The sequence below is a fragment of the Macaca fascicularis genome, chromosome 2 (genome assembly GCF_037993035.2).
Source record: "Macaca fascicularis isolate 582-1 chromosome 2, T2T-MFA8v1.1".
In the NCBI taxonomy this organism is placed as follows: domain Eukaryota; kingdom Metazoa; phylum Chordata; class Mammalia; order Primates; family Cercopithecidae; genus Macaca; species Macaca fascicularis.
In genome coordinates, this window is record NC_088376.1 from 99,481,762 (window position 1) to 99,502,679 (window position 20,918).

The window sequence follows — 20,918 nt, forward strand, 5'->3', positions numbered from 1 at the left end:
GACAGGCCCACTAGGGCCGGCAGAGCCTGTAGTGGCGGAGGGCAGCAGCTTTATCTCCGGGAACCCGAGCGCCCCGTGCGCGGCGGGGAGGGGGCAGCTCCCGGCGCCTCGGCGGGTCCCCGAGGCTGACTCCCGCCCGGGAAGTGCGCGCAGGGCTCGCAGCCCGCAGGGGGCGCTGCCGCGCCGTCCAGCCGCTGCCGCCCGGGCCGCCCACCCTGCGGGCGCGCCCCTCCGCAGTCCAGCGCCGCCCGGCCCGGGACCCGCTCGCGCAGACTTCTCGGGCGGACTGAGGACGCCCACCGCTCGGGGCCGTCCCTGTGCTCGCCTTCAGCGCCCGCTCAGCTCGCCGTCCGCGCCCCGGTGCCGGGCCCGACGCCCGCATCCCGCCCGTGTCCAGGCGCAGAGCTCCCGCCCCGGGGAGCTTCCCGGCCGTCGGCTGACCCCGCGGCCCGCGCGCTCGGCGCCCTGCTCGCCGGGCAGAGGGGAAGGCGGCGGCGGCCGGCTAGGGATGGGCGGCCCGGCTGCGCCGAGGGGCGCCGGGGGGCTCCGCGCGCTGCTGCTGGCGCTGGTGGTCGCGGGGATCCCCGCGGGCGCCTACAACCTCGACCCGCAGCGTCCGGTGCACTTCCAGGGCCCCGCCGACTCGTTCTTCGGCTACGCGGTTCTGGAGCATTTCCACGACAACACGCGCTGGTGAGTGCCCGCCCAGCTCCGCGACCCTGGCCCGCGCGGCCACCGCCCTGGTCCCCAGGCCAGCGCCGCCGCCGCCTTTCCGGCCTCCTCCATGCCGCCGTCCCGAGGGGGCGATTTAAATGTCTCTGTTGCGCGCGGCTCGGCCGCCGGGGGGACGGCGGGAGAAGGGAGGACGCCGTCCGGGGCCCTCTGAGGTCGGGGTCGGCGCTTGGAGGCGGACGGGGGCGTCCGGGCCCCTCCCCGGGGTCCCAGCCCGGAGCGTGCGGGGAGAGCCGCTAGAGTTGTCTCTCCGCCGCCCAGCCAGACTCGGCTTCGCTCTCTGGATCGCAAAGTAACTTGGCTCCTCTGCCTCCGAGTGGCCGCCGCTGGCCCGGTGAGCTTCCTGAACCTCGCAGGGCCTGGAGGAGTCGGGGCACTGGAGCTGCACCTCTCCCCGATTTTGGGGAACCCCTGAGGAAGTAGTATAGCCTCTACAGCGCCGCTGCGCGGGGTGGGGCTCCCCAGGGACAGGGTGTCTGGGATCCCTTAGGGCGCACTGGAGCCCAGAGCCACCCCCTCCCACCCCGCCCCTACAAGACCCTGGGTGGAAGTGAAGCGGAGAAGCTCCTGGGATATAGGGAAGAGGAGGGTGAGGGAGCACCTACGAGTGACACCGCCAGTGGGTCAGGTAGGTGTTTCTTGCGGCAGCCTGAGTCTCATCTCATACGGGCCATTCGACCTGGAGACCTTCACCAGAAGCCTTAAGAGAGAGACGTGTTTCTATAGAGGCCAAGGGGTCCAGCTGTCTCCTGAGTACGAAGAGGTGGGCCTGAAGAAGGGGGCGGCCCTCCCCCATGAAGCACCATAAGCTGAGTGGTACAGAGCTTGTGCCCAACCCCAGCAGAGAAGCACTAAGGGGAGGTTGGTGCCCTCACTGGCCACTTCCTCTGGACCCGAGGGAATGAACAGCCACATAGTGGTCACTTCTTGATAGGAGAGAGAGTTAGGCTGCAGGAAGTTCCCCCGTTCAAGGTCATGCCTCAGTGGGGGCCCAGGTGACAGCCAGGCTGGGGTTGATTTTATTGTGTAGTCACCAGCCTAAGCGTCCTTAGGGGTGGCAGGCAGGGAGGTCGAGGTCACTGTTGCCGGTGCATGAAGTTATGCAGGAGAGTCACTGCTCTGTATTGGACAGAGGCTGATGGAAAAGGGTGATTTGTGGATCGCAATACTCAAGCATTCCCGGAAAAGGGGACTCCGAGACCATCCCACTAAGAATAATGTTGTTCAGGAGATCAGCCTCCAAGAGAACCAGATTTCAAAGCCCTCACTTAGCTCTCTCCCAGCTCCACATCCCCCTCTCTCACTCCAGTTGCTGGGTTTAAGACCGCGTGTCTGTTCTTACACTTGTCAAATTCCCCTTTTAAAGCAGAGCAGGCTGAACATTTTTCTGTGTCCTGCAGACTCAGGGTCTGAGGTTTAAGAACACATCCCAGATCCCCACACTAGGCACCAAGCACATGGGAAGCGCTGTCAAAAATGGGAGGGCTACTGCGGACAGGGGGCTGCTGAGAAAGGGCCGGCAGCTGAGCAGGCAGCCAAGCCAGCCAGAGCATTGTATGTGATCTGCAGGCTGAGGTTGGCTCAAGTGCCTTAGAGCTCTTTGACAGCTAGAGGGAGAGAGGCCAGGCCACTGTCACTGTGGATTTGCATGGGCCACAGGTCAAAGCCACCCTGCCTGGGAAAGGAATGGGTAGAGACGAGAGCAGATCTGACAGAGAAAAGGTGTTCAGCCTACTTTGATTTAAAAAGGGGATAAAGAAAAGCTGTTGTGAGCAGATTTGGCCAGTGTAGGAAAAGACATTGTGGCCTTCAACTTGTTACCCAGGGTAAATGGTAGGGAGGGGATGTGGAGCTGGGCAATAATGCTGTGCATATCCTTGTTGCCAGTTGAGATGTGGGACTGGTATTTCAGGGGTCCATGGGAACCCATGTAGCTGGGCTGCTGGGCTCAAAAGTGCCCTCTCTTGTTGTGATACAAGCTGGCTGCTTTTTTGTGTTGGAGTGCTTGTTCCTGTAGCTGTTCAGGCACCAACTTTACTGAAATCTTCTAAAAATAATGCTTCGTTTTACTCCCCCACCCACCACATTGACTTAATTTTTTCTTAGATTTTGTTGTCGCCTTGATTTCTGTTCTCATGCTGTTGTTTTCAAGTGTTTTCCCCCCCATCCTTTTTTTCTCTTTCCTTTTTTCCCAATATTCTTTGTCTTAGACCTTGAATGTATTTTTTGCTGTATGTATGTTCGAATGTATTTTTTATCCAGGCTTGGTAAACTAAGGCCTTTGAAGTAAGTGACTTCCAGCATCTTCTTTCTCCTTCTTCTTTCCTCTACAGGCCAGACTTATTGTGCAAGGCTGCTGAAACTTAACCCAAAGGGTTCTTGCTTGCATAGACCCCTATTAATGCCCTGTTCCCAATTTGATAATTTTATGTTAATTTTCTTAAAGTTAGTCACCCTGAATTTATAAGATCAGGTCCTGTGAATTCTGGATCTGTCCTCAGTCTGTACCTTAACTTCAACTCTGGGGTGGGTTGATTGACTTGGTGACTGGTTATTGGTCGCTTACTACTAAGAAGTGCCTAAGCCCTGAATCTTCTAGCCCTGCTTGAGGGACATGTCAGTCATTTTCAATTATTTGTGATTGCAAACAGCAGCAGGGGTAAACAACCTTTAACAAAACCCTTGAGGACAATCTTAATTATTTCCTTTGAATAAATTCCTGGACTTAGAATTGGTGGGTCAGAGAGGATGGAAGCTTCAAGGCATTCTTTATGTATTACCAAAGTGCCAGTAAAGTGTGTGTACTTTAGAAAAATACATTAATTTATTCAGACACTGGAGGCTTGGAGTAGTTTTGCAAAGGGCTGCTCTAGTGCAGTGAAAGAGTATAGAACCTACATGGGGGTGACTTAAAAGGATCACAAATACTCGTCAAAATGAGTGAGGAAGGTAAAATATAGACATGAAAGGGAAAAGTAGTATAGCAGAACTTTGAAAGGAAAAGAAGATATGTTAATTAAGCCTTGTATCTTATGTCTCTCTTCTCAAATAAATTATTCTTTGTTACTTAATTCAATATTTTGCAGTCTAAGATGTTTGCTTCATGCTAATTAACCACCTGTTTTACAGGTGAAAAAATGTGTTGTCTCTAGGGAAAGGGAGGGAGAGGAATGTGCTGCAAGTGGTAGGGGGAGAGCCCAGACCCCAAAGTCAGCATGGACTCTGCAGGCAGCAGAGCAGAGTGTTCCCATGTTGAGGGACCCGCGGGTGTATATCTCAAAGCATGTGAATGTGCTCTATTGGTGGAACTAGCCCTTCTCTAATCCCATAACTGAGCATTTCTCTCAATTATTTTGTAGACCAAAATTGTCACTAATGGAAGGATCCTAGATCCCTGTATAAGTGTGGGGGTGATCTTGCTTTTCCCAGCCCTGGTGATTGAACCCAGCTCTGTAGCCATATCACACTGAGCACAGAGCCCCAGACCCAGCTTCTCTCAGTATACCTGCTTGAGTGGTCCTGCTGTCACTGTGCTCTGGGCAGTGAGAACTGTCCCCATGGCTATATGGACTAGAATATCCTGGACAGTGTTCCAGATGACGTTTGTATCAGTTGGGATACAAACATGCAAGTTACTCAATTTTCTTTTTTTCTAATAACACCCAGAGTGTGTCTGCCGGTCCAGAGCCAGCTTCCTCTCCTATAGCTCCCACTGCCTGAGTCTTCTGGCATCCTTTGAACAACAACAGTAAGTGCCAGGGAACATGGACAAAGCCGATTTCTGTCCCCTTCCTTTAGACATGGACCAGTTCCTCAGCTGCAGGGCTGACAACTGTAACACCCTGTGATATAAATAAATGCGGCCTGGCTGGCGTGCAGCCTCCAGAGCGGACGTCTTTCACACTCCGCCCCGTCCCCTCCTCCTTCTCTGCCCCAGACGCCCCGGAGTCCAAAGTGGTTGGGTGCACTGGCTTCCTTTCTGGAGACGTGCTTCCTGCTCCCTCTCCTGGGACGCATCAAGACGGCCGCGCTTAGGCACAGAGCGAGTGCTCGGAAATAGAAGATGTGCTGGGCTTTTTGCTTTGTTAAGGTTGTCAGAGTGTTGTTCAGTGAGGAATAGGAGGCAATTCTAAGCCAAGGAGAACCTAACATCCTCAATTTGCATGAAGGTTGAGAATTAAAAGAACAAGCTAGACAGTTCTGGTGAGCTGTCTGATGTAGTCACCACTAGCCAGATATATTGCTATGTAAATTAACTAAAAATAAAATTTAAAATTCAGCTTCTCAGTTGCACTTGCCACATTTCAAGTACTCAGTAGCCACATGGGGCTAGTAGCTACTGTATTGGACACAACACAGAGAAAACATTTTCATCATCATGGAAAGTTCTACTGGGCAGTGTGGGTTTAGAGCAATGATGTAAGTCTTAAAGGGCTAGACAAGGATCAAAAGGAGAGGTAAGAAAAAGAAAAAGAACAAAAGCAACCCATAGCATATGTGAGTACTAAAACTGAAACGGATGCTTACATCTAACTAAAAATTATTGTCTACTGAAGAGGTTGAATTGTCTTTCCACTCATAAAACACCGCAGGGCCTGATCTGTATTTAGGGCTGGGGGTTCAAGAATGAAAACATTTTGCTCACAATCTGACAGGTAGGTGAGAAAATTGTGGGGTTCTAGTTGTGTGTCTCAAATGAAATTTAAGATATAGGCTCTGGTGGGGGAGAGGCTTGCCCTCAGGCAGGCGTGGGTTATTCAGAGGGGCAGAAGAGAAACTCCTGTGTAGGGAAAACATTTAGAAGGGGAGCCCTGGGATCATAGGCCCTGCTGCCCCCGACCCTGCCAGTCTTGCTGAGGAAACACCCAGAAATGGTGGTGGGAGCCCTGCCTTCTCATAACCTCAGTGGTGAGCATCTTTGCAGAGTTCCTCTGTCCTGTGCCAGACTCTAGGGGAAGGTGTAGGTCCGCTTCCTCGTTGGAATTTTTCTGGGGAAATGGCATTTTCAGACCTTGTTCCTGGTCCTCACTCACCCTGCAAAGCCTGCTTTCTCAAGCTCTCAAGAAGGGACAGCACATATATGAGGCCTGAGTTCCAAGGGGATGCAAAAAGCATCTTCTCGGGGTTTCTGGGAAATTTCTCTGAAGATCTGGAGAAGCTGGCAAGGGTGCTGTTTTCTGAGCTAGTGCTGAATGCTGGCTGGGGGCAGAGGCAGCTGTCTTACCCAGTGGAGAACCTTCCAGGGCAAGAAGACAGTCTTGTCTCAACCTGTCATTAATGGCCCTGAGTGTGAGAGTGTGAAGGGCCGGGCCCCAGCCAGCTCTGATTCCCTGGTGACATGCTGCTGTTCAGGAAATGGTCTCCTGATAACTTCTATTGTGATTTGTCCAGGGAAAATGTTGTTTTTGCATTTGTTAAAAGCAGCCATGGTATTCTCTGAAATTCCTTGCTTTCAAAGGGTTGCATGTAATTTTAAGAACCAAAATGAGTTTCGTCAGATAGTATCTGCTGGGTATCTAGAAGAGGTCAGATGCTTTCACAGGCGTAGTCTTTGTGACATCCTAGTGAGTGGTTTCCAGTTTGCTATTTGGGGAACTGAGGCTTAGAGTTACACGCCTTGTTCAAGGCCCACCCCAGCCTGAGAGATCAATGCACATTCACTGGGGGCTTGTGTCAGTTTGCATCCCCTAGGAAGCAGATGCTAGGACAGAGATAGGAGTGTGAGAGAATTGTTGGGGCTGAGTATTGCCTGTGAAATAGAAATGGGGCAGTTGGATGGGGCAGAGAGAGCCTCTGACTCTATGCAGATCTGATTAAAGTCTCAGTCAACTCAACAGGGACCACTGGGAAGAAATGGCTGTCCTCTGCCAGGGTCAGGCATTGGCTGGAGCTGTCTGGAAAGAGCACAGCCTCAGCTGGAATCCTGCAGCAGATCCCAGGAAAGCTGCAGCTGGAGGCTGTCACTGACGGTCCCCCTTGCAGCTGAACAGCATGAAGTGACCCACGCCTCGATTGATGCCCTGGAGCCCGCCACGCATGAATCACTGTGTTGGGAGGGTGTGAGGTGTGCTCCTTGGCCTGTAGTGTGGCTGGGAGTCATCTGTCTTTGTTCATACCTCTGTAATCAGTGTGTGGAGTGTTAGGATTGACAGTAGGGCCATTGGAACTGGCCCAGAAACAGAATCCCGAGCAATCTTGCCACCAGCTGACTGATAAGGTGCTTCTTTCTGATGTTGGAGAAGTCACAGGTGATGGATTTCAGAAGAAAGGAGCTCTGCTTTACACTGAGCCACCGAGTTCTCTGAACTGCAAATCCTTTTAGCCAAGTGGATTTGGTGATCAACCAAAGCAGAATAAAATGTTTTATCCCAACCTTCCTTTTTGCCAGAGGGAGTCCTAGAAAGCCAATGTAAGTGCAAGATTGGGAAAAATCTACAGTCTTTGAAACCACAGGCTCACTTGGTCCATTAATGTCTGCTCTGAGCAAAAAGGACTTCTGTGATGAGTTTAAATTAGCAACGGAAGCAACAATAACACCACCAGCAGCAACAGTGTATCTTTGAATATTTAGTAGATGTCAAGTGCTATCTACATAGGTACTCACATTAGCTTATTTAATACTCCCAATAGTCCTTTCAGCTGGTAGCCATTTGGGCTGCCATAACAAACTGTTATAGGTTGGGTTGCTCATAAATGACAGAATTTATTTCTCACAGATCTAGAGCCTTGAAGTCCAAGATCAAGGCCCTAGCAGATTTGCTGTCTGGTGAGTGCCTGTTTCTTGGTTCATAGACAGTGGTGTCCTCACTCTAAGCTCACACGATGAAAGGGGTGAGGGAGCTCTCTGGGGCCACATTTATAAGGGCACTAATTCATTCATAGGTTATATCCTCATGACATAATCACCTCCCAAGGTCCCCACCTCCAAATAACATTACCTTGGGGTGAAGATTTCAACGTATACATTTTGAGGGAACACAAGCATTCAGTCTGTAGCAGCTGGCTATCATTTTATCCCCATTCATGGAGGGGAAGCTGAGGCACAGAGGCACCATTGCCCAAGTTACATGGCTAATGAGTTGTTGAGCACAGGCCTGTGCCTTTGTCCACCCAGGCTGACTGCCTCTCAGGAAGTCAAGAATCTGAGTTTGGGGGGAAGTCCCCAACCCAGGGAGCTCAGACATCTGTCTTGTGAATTTCTGTTCTGCCTGCTTTCCTGGACAAGTGATTGAATTGCAATAGTAGTAGCTTCTCTGCAGCTCCCTTTGGGGATGCTTATTCATGACCCACTGGCTACTCTTGGGGGGATGCAAGGGTTCTGTTTTCTGGAGGTGTTTGATCACTGAGCAAACAAGGACCCAATGATTCTGCCAGGGACATTTGAAGGGCCTCCTCTCACACCAAGTCTGTCTGACACTAAGACAGAAGTGTCCTAGGAAAGATGGAGTACTCTGCAGTATTCCACGTATCCCCCTAACCTCCTGGGGCTGCTTTGTTACTATCCCCCCATCCACTCTGAGTTCTACTGGCTCCCACCACTTATTTAGGAAGCTCTGAATTGGGGAAGGTAGCCATGGTGGCCAGTGTTTCAGAATCACTCCTGGGTTTGTAACTTTATTAAAGAGTCAAACTTGCTGCACCGGTGGCCAACAATATGTGAGAGGATGATTTGTATCCCCAAATATTTGAACATTTAATAAAAGGCATGAACGGGTACAAAAAATTAGAAAGAATGAGTAAGAATGAGTAAGAACTAGTATTTGATAGCACAACAAGATGACTATAGTCAACAATAATTTGACCGTACATTTAAAAATAACTAAAAGAGTACAATTGGATCACTTGTAACATAAAGGATAAACGCATCAGGTGATGGATACCCCATTTACCCTGCTGTGGTTATTACGTATTACATGCCTGTAACAAAATATCTCATGTACCTCATAAATATGTACCTACTATGGGCCCAAATCTTTTTATTTTTATTTTTTGACGGAGTCTTCACTCTGTCAACCAGGCTGGAGTGCAGTGGCACGAGCTTGGCTCACTGCAAGCTCCGCCTCCCGGGTTCACGCCATTCTCCTGCCTCAGCCTCCCGGGTAGCTGGGACTGCAGGCACCTGCCATCATGCCTGGCTAATTTTTTTTTGTATTTTTAGTAGAGATGGGGTTTTGCTGTGTTAACCAGGATGGTCTTGAGCTCCTGACCTTGTGATCCACACGCTTCGGCCTCCCAAAGTGCTAGGATTACAGGCATGAGCCACCACGCCCAACCTATGTGCCCAAATTTTCTTAAAAAATAAAAAAGTATGAAACAAATTTCCTCCATCTTAGCTGATCTCTTGGTGTGTTAAGGTCACCTGGGAGATGCCCTTTCCTGCCCCATCCTATCTAGTGTCAAAGTGCTGTGATATATGCGGACCCCAGAGTAAACTTGGTGTTGTGCAGTACACACCAGTAGGCAGCACTGCAGAGGGTCTTGGCACGTCTTTTGCACCAGGATGGGTCCTAGAGGGTGGATGTTCCAGATAAAACTGAGTGGTGGTCTTCCTGTCTCTACCTTCATTGAGTCCCTGGTTCCACAGCAACAACCAGATCCACGATTTTTATGCCATAAAAGGGGGCACCGCTGAGATACACAAGTGCCTGGTGGCCAAGAGAGTGGGCTCCAGCATTAGCCCTGCCCCCAGCCTGCCTTACTCAGCCCTCTGCTTAGGAGCTGTGTGATCTTGGCCAATTACTTCAGCTGTCTGAACCTACTTCAGCTGTCTGAACCTCAGTTTCCTTTTCTGCAAAGAGTAATAAGGGTACATCCCTCATTAGGTTGGTGGGGGCATTAAATGAGATAATATCTGCAAAGCCCAGAGCACAACACAGCATACAGTAAGCCCTTGATAGATGCCAGTAGTTATCTCTCTTGTTACTTGATCTGATTTATGAAACTAATGGTCTTTTTCATCCTGACTTGAGATGCTGAGTTTTCTTTCAGTGTTTTTGTTGATTCATTCATTTATTCACCAAACTTTGAGTGTTGCCACTCAACACTGAAATGAATGAGATATTCTAACATAGACACACTCTTCATTATGTGTGGCCTCTAACATTTTCGTTATGCTCTACATAAATCTGCATTTTTGTGCATTCATTTACACCCCGTCTGCTTCCAAAAAGGATCTGAGATGGCTACTTTAAATGGAGATCTTTGGGATTGTAAATCCTAGAATTTTGCCTGCCTCTTTCTTCTCTGTGCTCTTGGAAAGCCAAGGAGCAGATGGGAGGCCACCCTTGTTATGGGGAGCTCCAGCTCCCACCCCAGGCTCCAGATAAGTCTAGGAGGTAGGTCTACAGTTCCAAGGTGGGGTACTTTTTTAAAAAATGTAAATGTATTGCCATATTTCTCTTGAAAAGAATTATCACAAGAAACCAACAAGAAGATATCAAGGCTTTTTCTTAGATCTGCCAGAAGTCTGTAATTCGCTCTACCCCTTGGACTTTAGTGTTCACTTGATGCTTTCAGATATGGAAGGAAAACCTCAGTCCTTTTCCCTTACCTCTTCTCCAGCTGCCTCCCCTCAGTGTGTCTGTCAAGACCTGAGCCCCAGGCCAGGGCAGCAGCCTCTGACCCTTCACTCCCTGAATCACAAGCTGGGGACCAATGTCACTCCAAGGTGGGACCCTGCCCCCGTGCCTCTGCTTTTCCCAGCCAGGCCTGGACTCCAACTATTTCATTCTCTAACTTAGCGTTATGTGGTATGGATTGTGCCCCTCTCCCTCCATTTATTTACTCTAACCTAGGCTCTCCAGGATAAAAATTATTATTGCCAGGCTTTTATGAATACTTCCTATATGCCAGAAGCACTGTGTTCATAGTCCTCTTTATGCAGAGGGGGCTACCACTGCTGAAGCACAGAGAAGCCAAGTCACTTGTCCAAGGTTACCCAGCAAGTAAGTAAATTACAGAGTTGTGCTTTGAACCAAGGTGGGACTGATTTAATGCTAAACTGACTGTTCTCAGGGTTAGCCATGCTGTCCTCCCTACCTCTACCTCCATCAAGGCCCTGTCCAAGGTATCAGGTTTCTAAGGAAAAAAGAGAAGGGCCCTGAAAGGAAAAGGGCTTCTTTAGAGAGCATTTGTATCTGCTCTTGGCCTTGCAGATAAAATACCATAATCTACTCTTGCAAGTCAGGCCATCCTGGGGTGCATGGTCCCCCAAACACTTTTATCTGCCTTTTCCTTTTGTGCCTCATCACTGCCCTGGGAGGGGGATCATGCATTTGTTATTATTCTTGTTTTACAGAAAAGGAAAGGAAGGGTCAGAGTGGCCAGTGGACTTGTCCAAGGTCACATACCTGTAGCTGGCACACTCCTGGGTGTGACTTCAGGTACACTCTTCAGGGCTTATTCTACCACTCCACCATGCCTGTCCCATCTCAGGGCCCCCAGTAAAAGTCTGTGGTCCTGGTTGGTGGTGAGATTCCTTTGAGGGAGGGAAAGGAGACCAGGTAGCTAGAGGAGCCATAGCAATATTTGTCAGCTGCATAGTTGGATAATTGGTTTGGACTTAGCAGGAATTAGTGGGCGATGCAGTTACCACGGTCCAGATTCCTTCAGAAGTGGCATGCCTTAGCTTGATGATGTATCTGTTTTCTATCACCACAATATTGCTGCATAACAAACCACCCCAAAACTTAGTGGTTTAAATCAACCACCACTTGAAGCTTATTCTGCGGTTCGCAACTTAGGTTGGGTTCAGCTGGGTGGTTCTTCTGTTCTCTGCAGGACTCACCCATGCATCTGTGGTCAACTTCTGGGTTGGCTGACTGGCTGGCTGGCAAAGGATGGCTTCAGCTGGAAGGACTTATTTGTGCTCCATGTGTCTTTCATCCTCTTGCAGCTAGCCTGGGCTTGTACACATGGTGGTTGGGTAGGGTACCAATAGAACAATCAGAAGCTTGCATGATTTCTTGAAGCCTAAGCTCAGAAGTCGAACCATGCCCCTTCTGCCACATTCTGTTGGCCAATGTAAGCCACAGGGCCAGCCTACATCAAGAGGAGGCAGAAACACATTTCATATCTTGACAAGAGAAGCTGCAAAGTCACACTGAAAAGAGCAGGGATACAGGAAGGGAATTGTGGCCACTTTTGTAATATATTATTGGTGGTGAAAGCATCCTGGCCATCCCTGAATTACTGTGACAGTCTGAATAAATTCCTGCCCGGCACACCAGAAAAGGGACCAAGGTTCTATTAACCTAAATAGCAAACACAGAGAGAAGCTCTCTAAAGGAAAATGTTTACTCAGGAATAGGGCATTGCAGTGGGAATACATGTGTCACAGTAATCTGTGTGCATATTCAGGGAGGTAAAGGAAAACAAAGGCTTTTAAAGGAAAAATGAGGATTACTTAATTGTTTTGAGATAATTATCCTTGGATACATTGATCAGTAACAAGGGTGGCACCAGTTTGAGGTTGGACAGAGAGTTGGTAGGTAGATTTCCTCACAGAAGGTTTGTGTGTGTGTGTGTGTGTGTGTGTGTGTGTGTGTGTATGGTTGTGATGGCCTTTGTGCAAGATTGTGTTTTTGCAGATTTTTTTGTGCTAGTTCTTGTTATCAGTTATTTATGCATGAAAACCTTTCCTTCATGGCTTCCCACAGGTCTATTTATCAGGGTTTTTTTTTGAACACAAGTGACTCCATTTTGATTCTGACAACGTTTGCAATTCTAAGGATCTGTGAGCTCTTGGGTGCTGCCAGGAGTTGGAGCTGGGATGAGTTTGGTGTCAAGGTGTTTGGCCTACTACTGCCCAGCAGTCTAACATTTCTTTGAACACCTACTTTGTAGCAGGCACTTTGCTGAGTGCTTTATAAACAGTCTTTTGCTTAAGCCTTACAAGAAACCTTCTTAGGTACACTTTTATTTCTCCTGTTTTACAGAAGAGGAAAACTGAGGCTCAGAGTGGTTAAGACACTTGTCTAAGAGACACGGCTTGTCAGCAGTAGAGGCAGGATTTAAACCCTGTGTTACTGCCTGTGCTTCTTACACTTTATCACCATGCATAACTTTCCCACAAAGCTTAGAAGCCAGGTAGAACTACTGACTTAAAACCCTAGAAAGCAGTCAGTATCCACTGCTTAAACACCAGGAGCCTCAGTTTCCCCAAATATAAGAAGAGCTTATGAGGCCTTTCAGGTCCCATGGCTCCATTGGGCAAGCATTGGTCCCTAGTGAGTCCCCTCTCTCTGGAAATGAAGAGTTTGATGTGGTCAGAGGTGACTCTCCCGACACCAGCTCTTCCTTTACTCAAGCCTGGGCTGCTTTCTGCCCAGTAAGGGATGTGGACAATTCCTGGGGTTTCCCCGTGGTGGACACACAGTGAAGAATTTGACTCATGTAACCAAAACGTAGGCCCCTGGGGAAGCTTTGGCTTTGGGATCAAATGCCCAAAAGCAAACCTAATGGGTTTAAAGTTTTTAATCCCCAGTTGCTGTCCTCGATCTGGCTATAATTTCGCCTGTGGAATTGCTGCTGTGGCATTTGTGGGGAGGGAGGGAATCTTTGAGACACTGTCAGTTCTCAGTCCTGCCCAAGGAGGCAGCTGTGGTTCAGTCCTTCTCTGTCACCCGCTCTCCAGAGAATTTACCTGCAGATTACCCTCAAAACGTGAGACAGGTTCAGAGTGAGGTGGGCGACTGGAATGGAGCCTTCACAGACAGCTTGACCACACACAGGGAGCTCAGAAAGCGGCTTTGTTGGAAAAATGCAGGGCACTTAAACTGCCACACCAAGAGGGAGTTTGGAGAGGCTGGAAAGAGCATGCCATTGGACACAGACACTCTGGGTTCAAATCCCAGCTCTGCCACTTACTGGCGGTGTGACCCAGCATCTCCAAGTGGAAAACACATGAGAGGCTGCCTGACAGGTTGGCCATGAGCAAGAAAGCACCCTTGTGAACATAACCAGTGTTGGTGGTTGAACCGATGCACCCACACTTCCAAAGCACTGCTTATTAAGAGAGGCAAACTTCTGGTTAACACCATGACAGCAGTGTCAGTGCTTTGGAAAAGCAAGGTGATTGAAATTCAGCTTTTGAGTCACCTGAGCCTGATGGGGAGGAGAAAGTCTTCTTTTCACTTCCAAACTGCAGCATGCCCTTTGACATGACGGAGCTTTCACATCACAGTTCTCACTTCAGAGCTGCCCTCAAAGGCTCACTGGGGCTTTCTCAGGTAGAGATTACATATGTGAGCAGCTGGCACCAGAGGGGGCACTGGGTACCTGTTGGTTCCCTTTTCCTCCTTTCAGGCTGATGTAGGGTGGGTAGAATAGGGCATGGGTGATGTATTTGACTACTGGGGTGCATGCTACAGCTTGGCATTTAACATGAATAACCATCTTAACCTCCTCTGGCCACTTGCTTCCCTATCTGTAAAATGGGGATAATATTAGTACCTCCCGTAGGGTTGCTGTGAAGACTAAATTTGATCCTGCCCATAATGAGCTTTACCCAGCACCTGCACACTCTATGTGCCTGCTACATGCTGGTTGCCCTAATTAGAAATTTAGAGTCTTGCATTGATGAGAGGACTTTAAAAGGCCCATGAGGCCAGGCACAGTGGCTCAGGCCTGTAATCCCAGCACTTTGGGAGGCTGAGGCAGGTGGATCACCTGAGGTCAGGAGTTCAAGACCAGCCTGACCAATAGAGTGAAACCCTGTCTTTACTGAAAATACAAAAATTAGCCGGACCTGTTGGTGTGTGCCTGTAGTACCCAGCTACCAGGGAGGCTGAGACGGGAGAATCACTTGAACCCTGGAGGTGGAGGTTGCAGTGAGCAGAGGTTGCCCCACTGTACTCCAGACTGGGTAAGAGAGTGAGACACCGTCCCAAAAAAAAAAAAAAAAAAAAAAGGGGCCTTTGAAGTTTGTGGCATCTTTAACTGGGGATGGGATAGAAGAAGAGCCTTGCTTCTGAAGGGCAGTCTCTTCTACTGGCTCCAAATGAACATAGTTATTTTTACTCAGTTTGGGTGGTTACATAGTACTTCTTAAACTGTTAATCACCTGAGAGCTTGTTAAAATGCACTGATTTAATGGGCTGGGGCCTAAGATTCTGCATTTCCGACAAGTGCCAGGTGTTCCCCATGCTGCTGGTCTGAGGACCACACTTGAAGTAGCAAGCAAAGCAGAGAAGTAGCTTGATGCTTTGTTGATGGCAGCCTGTTGGTGGGGACGCTCAGGCCCTTTTATGTGGTAACTGTAGTGGAAAGGAACATTGTCTTGTCGAGAGTACCAGGAGAGTTGGGGCGATGTTTGAAGTGGCTAGGATGTCTTTTTATAACTCTGCAGATGGCATCTTTTCAGTGGCTTGTTCTGAACTCTGGGCCACGGTAATCTCTTTATCCCTTGGGATCAGCCTGGTAAACAGCCAGCTGAATTAACTTCAGAAAAGACTCACTCATGGGCTGGCCTGCGGTGCAGTCTTGCTGGACGGTGGCCTAGGTACAGAGCAGTGCTGCCTGTGGAGGAAGCCACGATGTTCTGTACACACATAGATACAAACACATTCCCGTGTGCCACCCCGTGAGTGTCGTGCATGTGTGTGTGCATGCCCCCTTATCTCTAGCCTCATTTTCCATTGCACAGGATTTGGGAAAAACCTTTCGTCTGACCAGCTGATCAGAAGTTTTGAACTGAAAGGTTGTTATCAGGGTTTGAATCAGCCATTGTTGTTAGAACCATTGAGTACCTTGGGCTTGGAAAGAAATAATAATTCAGCAGGTTCCTTTCCACTTTAGATTTTGGTGTGAACTTTGTCCCTCTCAGTCTTGGCTCTAGGCTGGAGGAAGCACTGCCTGGGAATTAAGCTCTCCAGGGTCCCCTCCTGCTTAGATAGCCTATGAATCTGTGTCTGTGAATTGGGAGCAATGGCATTATCTGAAATTTCCAGGGTTCCAATGCCAGTTTGGGGGACCCAGTGGAGGGAGGACCTGTTGTTTCTTGCAGCCATTTCCCTTCCCTTGGACACGATGAATTCTCACTCTTGTTAATTTTTTTGTGATTTTTGTAAAATAAATTACAAGTGGCGACTAGTCACTGTGCTGATGTAAATTTGGAGTTGGTGGGAATTTTTGGATGCAGCTCTGTGGCCCTGGGGTTTTTGAGTGGAAGAGGTATTTTATGCTCCCCAGGTCTTAGAACCTGACCTGTGGAAAGGCTGAGGATGTTTCAGCAGTTTAGACAGGGCAAACTGCTAATTCTTCTCACCTGTGAAAACAACTGCTCTTATAGAGTGCAATCCTTGACTTACCCCAGGTGCTCTAAAGCTTAGCCCCCAGAGCAAGGGGGAAAATTGATCCCTTAATGTGGCTTTCTTCTCACTGGAGTTTTGTTTTGTATGTCATTGTGCATTTGAGTTAGAGCAGACAGGCACCAGCCAAACTGCTCTGTGTGGGTGAGGGAGGCGATGTGGTGTGTTTGGGAAAGTGCTTGCTTTGATTTCCAGAGGGCTGTAGGTTCCAGCCCTACTTCTGCTTGGAAATTCTGCAGATGTGCCCAGCAAACACCCGGGGAGGAGCATCCCAGGGCATTATTGAGGGGCCACAGGGCAGCCTGGGTTCCTGCACCATTGGGAGCCTTGCTTCTCTCACTCCCCGGTGGGGCATCTTCCTCATGGAATCAGATACAGACCCTCCAAGACTGACCTGGAAGGAGACACTCCAGTGAGGGTGGGTCTCCCTGGCTCTTTGTTCTCTCTGATTCTTCAGGTTCTAGGTGTTGAACTCAGGGCAGTGGGAATTAGGATGGGGCTCACACACAGCCCATGAACCTTGACACCATGTCTCTGAGCCAGGTTAGTGACGATGTCCCTTGTGATATCTGCCAGCCTTTGCTGGAGTCCCCTCTGAGGGCCTCAGACTTCTGTTGTATGATGTGGAGGCCTTGTTTGTCTGCCCCTTTGCCTAGCTGAAGTGTTGCAGCAGGAGCAGCAGCATTCTAAGACCAGGGTGCAGTGAATGACTGAGATCCCAAGATGAAGGTGGCTTTCAGGGCAGAGGGAGGGGAGTCTGGGTCAGCTTTCCACATCCCCAGGGAAGCTGTGCAGGCTCATCCTAACTTCTGCTCAACACCTTTTCCACAAATAATATATAATGCACTCTATTCCAAGGCATGTGGGAGATGATTTATTTCATGATACGAAACCCTTGCGAGGTGAATTCCCTCTCCTTTCTAGGCTGCTGGAGATACGGAACAACGCCCGTTCTCACTGAGCAGTGGCTTGGCATTTTCTACTCTTTGAACATCAGTGTGGATTTTGTTTAAAGTCTCATTGTTCAAGACATTTTCCAAATGGCTTGTAGCTCAGCACAAATCGTGCCTGATTAGTATTGTTTGGTATTCTTTGCTATAGATCTTCTGCTGACTACTTTCCAGAAACAATGCACAAAACTGTAGGTCAGAATTATTTTTGTAACATCTGGAGGGGGTCTTACTGCCATTTCCCCCATGTTCTGCACTCACACAGGCCCACACCTGCCTCTTCTGTCTTCTGGGTAGGTCTTGCCCCTGCTCTCCTGTAGCCGGGGGATGCTCCTGCTGGGGATGGCCCAACCTCGGCAGCTTTTCAGTTCAAGATGGAGGATGCAGCGGTTCATTCTTGCTCCTGTTTTGCAGTGGGAGAGAGGATACAGTTTGTAATTCCATACTGCTGCTGTTTTTTTTCCTGTTTACCCCTAAATGCCCATGCTGTGTGTGTGGTGGGGAATAGGAGGAGGAGGGGAGACAGAAGAGAAATAGCATCTCTAAATTTTCTATTTGTTATTGAAATGTAACACATCCAGGAAAGTGTCCATATCATATACAGCTATCACAAATTTGTATAATGTCACTGAGGTTGAATGACAACATTATCAGCACCCCCAGCAATCCCCCTCCCTAATTATGACCTCGCTTTCTCCTCTCCAGAGGTAACCATTATCCTACCTTCTAACACTATAGTTAAATTTCATCTGCTTTTGAACTTTAGATAAATGGAATCAGATAGTGAGTATGCTATTGTATCTGGCGTCTTTTGTTCAGTATTGTATTTGTGAAATTCATGTCTGTGGTTGCAGTTGAATGCTATTCATTTGTTTTCATTGCTGCATAGAATTCTTTTTTTTTTTTTTGAGACAGAGTCTCACTCTGTTGCCCAGGCTGGAGTTCAGTGGCATGATCTCAGCTCACTGCAATCTCTGCCTCCTGGGTTCAAGTGATTCTCCTGCCTCAGCCTCTCAAGTAGGTGGTGTTACAGGCACCTGTCACCACGTCCAGCTAATTTTTTGTATTTTAGTACAGACAGGGTTTCACCATGTTGCCCAGACTGGTCTTGAACTCCTAAACTCAGGCAATCTGCCCACCTCGGCCTCCCAGTGCTACATAGAATTCTGTTGTATTGCTGTACCATGATTTACCTACCTATCCACTCTAGCACTGATGGGCCTTTGGGTTTCTTCTTGTTTTGTTTTGTTTTGTTTTGATATTGTGTATGCAGCTTCAAACATTTTGCATGTCTCTGGTAGAAATGTATGCATCTCTATTAGGTATAGTCCTAGAAATGGGTCAAAGGGTAGGTGCATGTTCAGCTTTATTAGGAACTGTTGATTAGTTTTCCCAGTGGCTTTAACAGCTTATACTCCCACCAGCAGTTTATGAATGTTCTAGTTACTCTATATCCTTGTCAGCACTTGGCATTTTCAGTCTCTTTGGTTTGAGCCTTCTGGTTGATATGAACTTGAATTTCTCTGATAACTAACATAGTTGAGCACCTTTTCATGCATTTATTGGCCATTTGGCTTCTTTTGTGAAGTATCTATGCTTGTCTTTGGCCTATTCTATTGACTTGTCTGTATTTTTCTTATTCATCAACGAGGAGTTTTAAAAATAGATTTTGGATAGGAACCTTTTGTTGGTTGTACGTGTTCCCACCCATCCATCACAGTCTCCTGGGTAACTGGGACTAAAAGCGTGCACTGCCATGTCTGGCTGGTGTTTTTTTTTTTTTTTTGTATTTTTCGTGAAGATGGGATTTGCCATGTCACCCAGGCTGGTCTGGAATTCCTGGGCTCAAGCGATCCACCCACCTCAACCTCTCAAAATGCTGGGATTACAGGCATGAGTCACCACACTCAGCCTCCTTAAGCTTTAATGTGCCTGGGGAAGATCTAACAGGTTTCACTTTAGGACCTCTCCCCCAAGCCTACACAGAAAAGTATAATAATATGATTTTCAAAGCGAGTGCTCAGAGAGCCCACCCGTGGTTGGGTGAATACTTAGCCATCTGCCTCCTATTTTCTTACTCTAGGTTGTGACAGAATGCCTTTTTCTCTTGCTGCAGGGTCCTTGTGGGTGCACCAAAGGCAGATTCCAAATACAGCCCTTCAGTGAAGTCTCCTGGGGCTGTGTTTAAGTGCCGTGTTCACACCAACCCTGACCGGAGATGCACCGAACTGGACATGGCTCGAGGTGGGTGACCATTACTGCTGTGATGGAAATAGGTTCTGTACCCTTACACCTTGCTCATCTTCTTCCCAGGATGGCCTGATCATTCACCCACCCATCCATCCTTCCCTCCTTCCCTCCCTCCCTCTCTCCAACAAACATGTATTGAGTACGTAATAGTTATTAAGCACTGGGATACACCAATGAACAAAACAAACAAGGATCCTGCCATCCCGAGCCCCATAAATTAGTGGGCAAAAGAGATATTAAGACAAGTAATTGAGAGAGAAAAGACCAGAGGGAAGGTGAGTATTTGATTTGATCTAGATTGGAGGTTCAAGAAAGGTCTGGGACCTTTCGACATGATTGGAAGGATGCATAGTCATTAGCTGGGCAGGTGCAGGAAGCACAACCTCCAAACAGAGGTGCCATTTGGAAGCACAGAGTGAGGTTGTGCAGCTGGAGAGGGAGGCAGGAGAGTGGAGCACAGGAGGGCAGCAAGGCAGGCTGGGGCCAGGCCATGTGGGAAGGTGCAGGAATTTTATTCTGTATTTGAGTGGTGAGGCCACTGAAATCAATTTTGGGTATTACATTTTAACCAGGGAAAGATATGATCAGATGGATGTTTTTAAAAGCTCACTTTGGGCTGGGCATGGTGGCTCACACCTGTAATCCCATCACTTTGGGAGGCTGAGGTGGGCAGATTGTTTGAGCCCAGAAGTTCAAGACAAGCCTGGGCAACATGGTGAAAGTCCATCCTTACTAAAAATATAAATATTAGCTGAATGTGGTGATGCATGCCTGTAGACCCAGCTACTCAGGAGGCTGAGGTAGGAGGATCACTTGAGCCCAGGAGGTCGAGGGTGCAGTTAGCTGAGATTGTGCCACTGCACTCCAGCTTGGGTGACAGAGCTGAGACTCTGTCTCCAAAAAGATAAAAAAATAAAAAGTGAAAGCTCACTTTGATCTAGCAGAAAATACAAGATCTTTGGAATCAGATGGTTCTGACTGGGTTCAAAGCCCAGCTGGGACTGATTGGGAATGTCCTATAGCTTCTTGGGCCTCAGTTCCCCCATATTCAAAATCAGGACTGAGATACCTACCTCACGAGAATGGTCTTGAGAAGATTAAGTGAGACAACACGGGTGAGTACACAGAACTGTGCTTGGCACATCAGTACAAAGGAGCTATTTTGTTATAATCATCACTGCAAGCATTTCTTTCTCCGAAGTCTTTTTGCATCAAGATTTTCTAATTTTTTTTGTTTGTTTGTTTTTTGCTTTTTGTGTTTGTTTGTTTTGGAGACAGAGTCTTGCTCTGTCGCCCAGGCTAGAGTGCAGTGGCGCAAACTCGGCTCACTGCAACCTCTGCCTCCCAGGTTCAAGCGATTCTCCTGCCTCAGCCTCCCGAGTAGCTGGGATTACAGGTGTATGTTACCACCCTCGGCTAATTTTTGTGTTTTTAGTAGAGATGGGGTTTTGCCATGTTGGCCAGGCTGGTGTTGAACTTCTGGCCTCAAGTGAACCGCCCACCTCGGCCTCCCAAAGTGCTGGGATTACAGGCGTGAGCCACCGTGCCCGCCAAGATCTTCTAATTATTTTTTAAATAAAGAGTTATTGTGATTTTCTTTAGCAGAAAAAGAGACTTGTGAACTGTTTGTTACTGGTGCATAACAAATTAAGGAGCTTGCTTCATAACATAAATCAAG

General features: G+C 48.3%; 1 protein-coding gene across 3 annotated transcripts in view; it reads left to right on the top strand.

The window, feature by feature from the left end:
• The first annotated feature begins 270 nt into the window (after positions 1 to 270).
• ITGA9 (integrin subunit alpha 9) overlaps positions 271 to 20,918 on the top strand; it is a 385,385-nt gene continuing 364,737 nt past the window's right edge. For 2 of the 3 annotated variants that reach the window (XM_005546647.5, XM_074031685.1), the window contains exons 1-2: positions 271 to 693; positions 19,107 to 19,234. In XM_005546647.5, the coding sequence (XP_005546704.2) occupies positions 509 to 693; positions 19,107 to 19,234 (313 nt within the window). In that variant the 5' untranslated portion in view covers positions 271 to 508. Of the gene's footprint in view, positions 694 to 1,173; positions 1,361 to 19,106; positions 19,235 to 20,918 lie in introns of those variants that run through there. The other variant, XM_045386478.3, reaches the window with a different exon arrangement.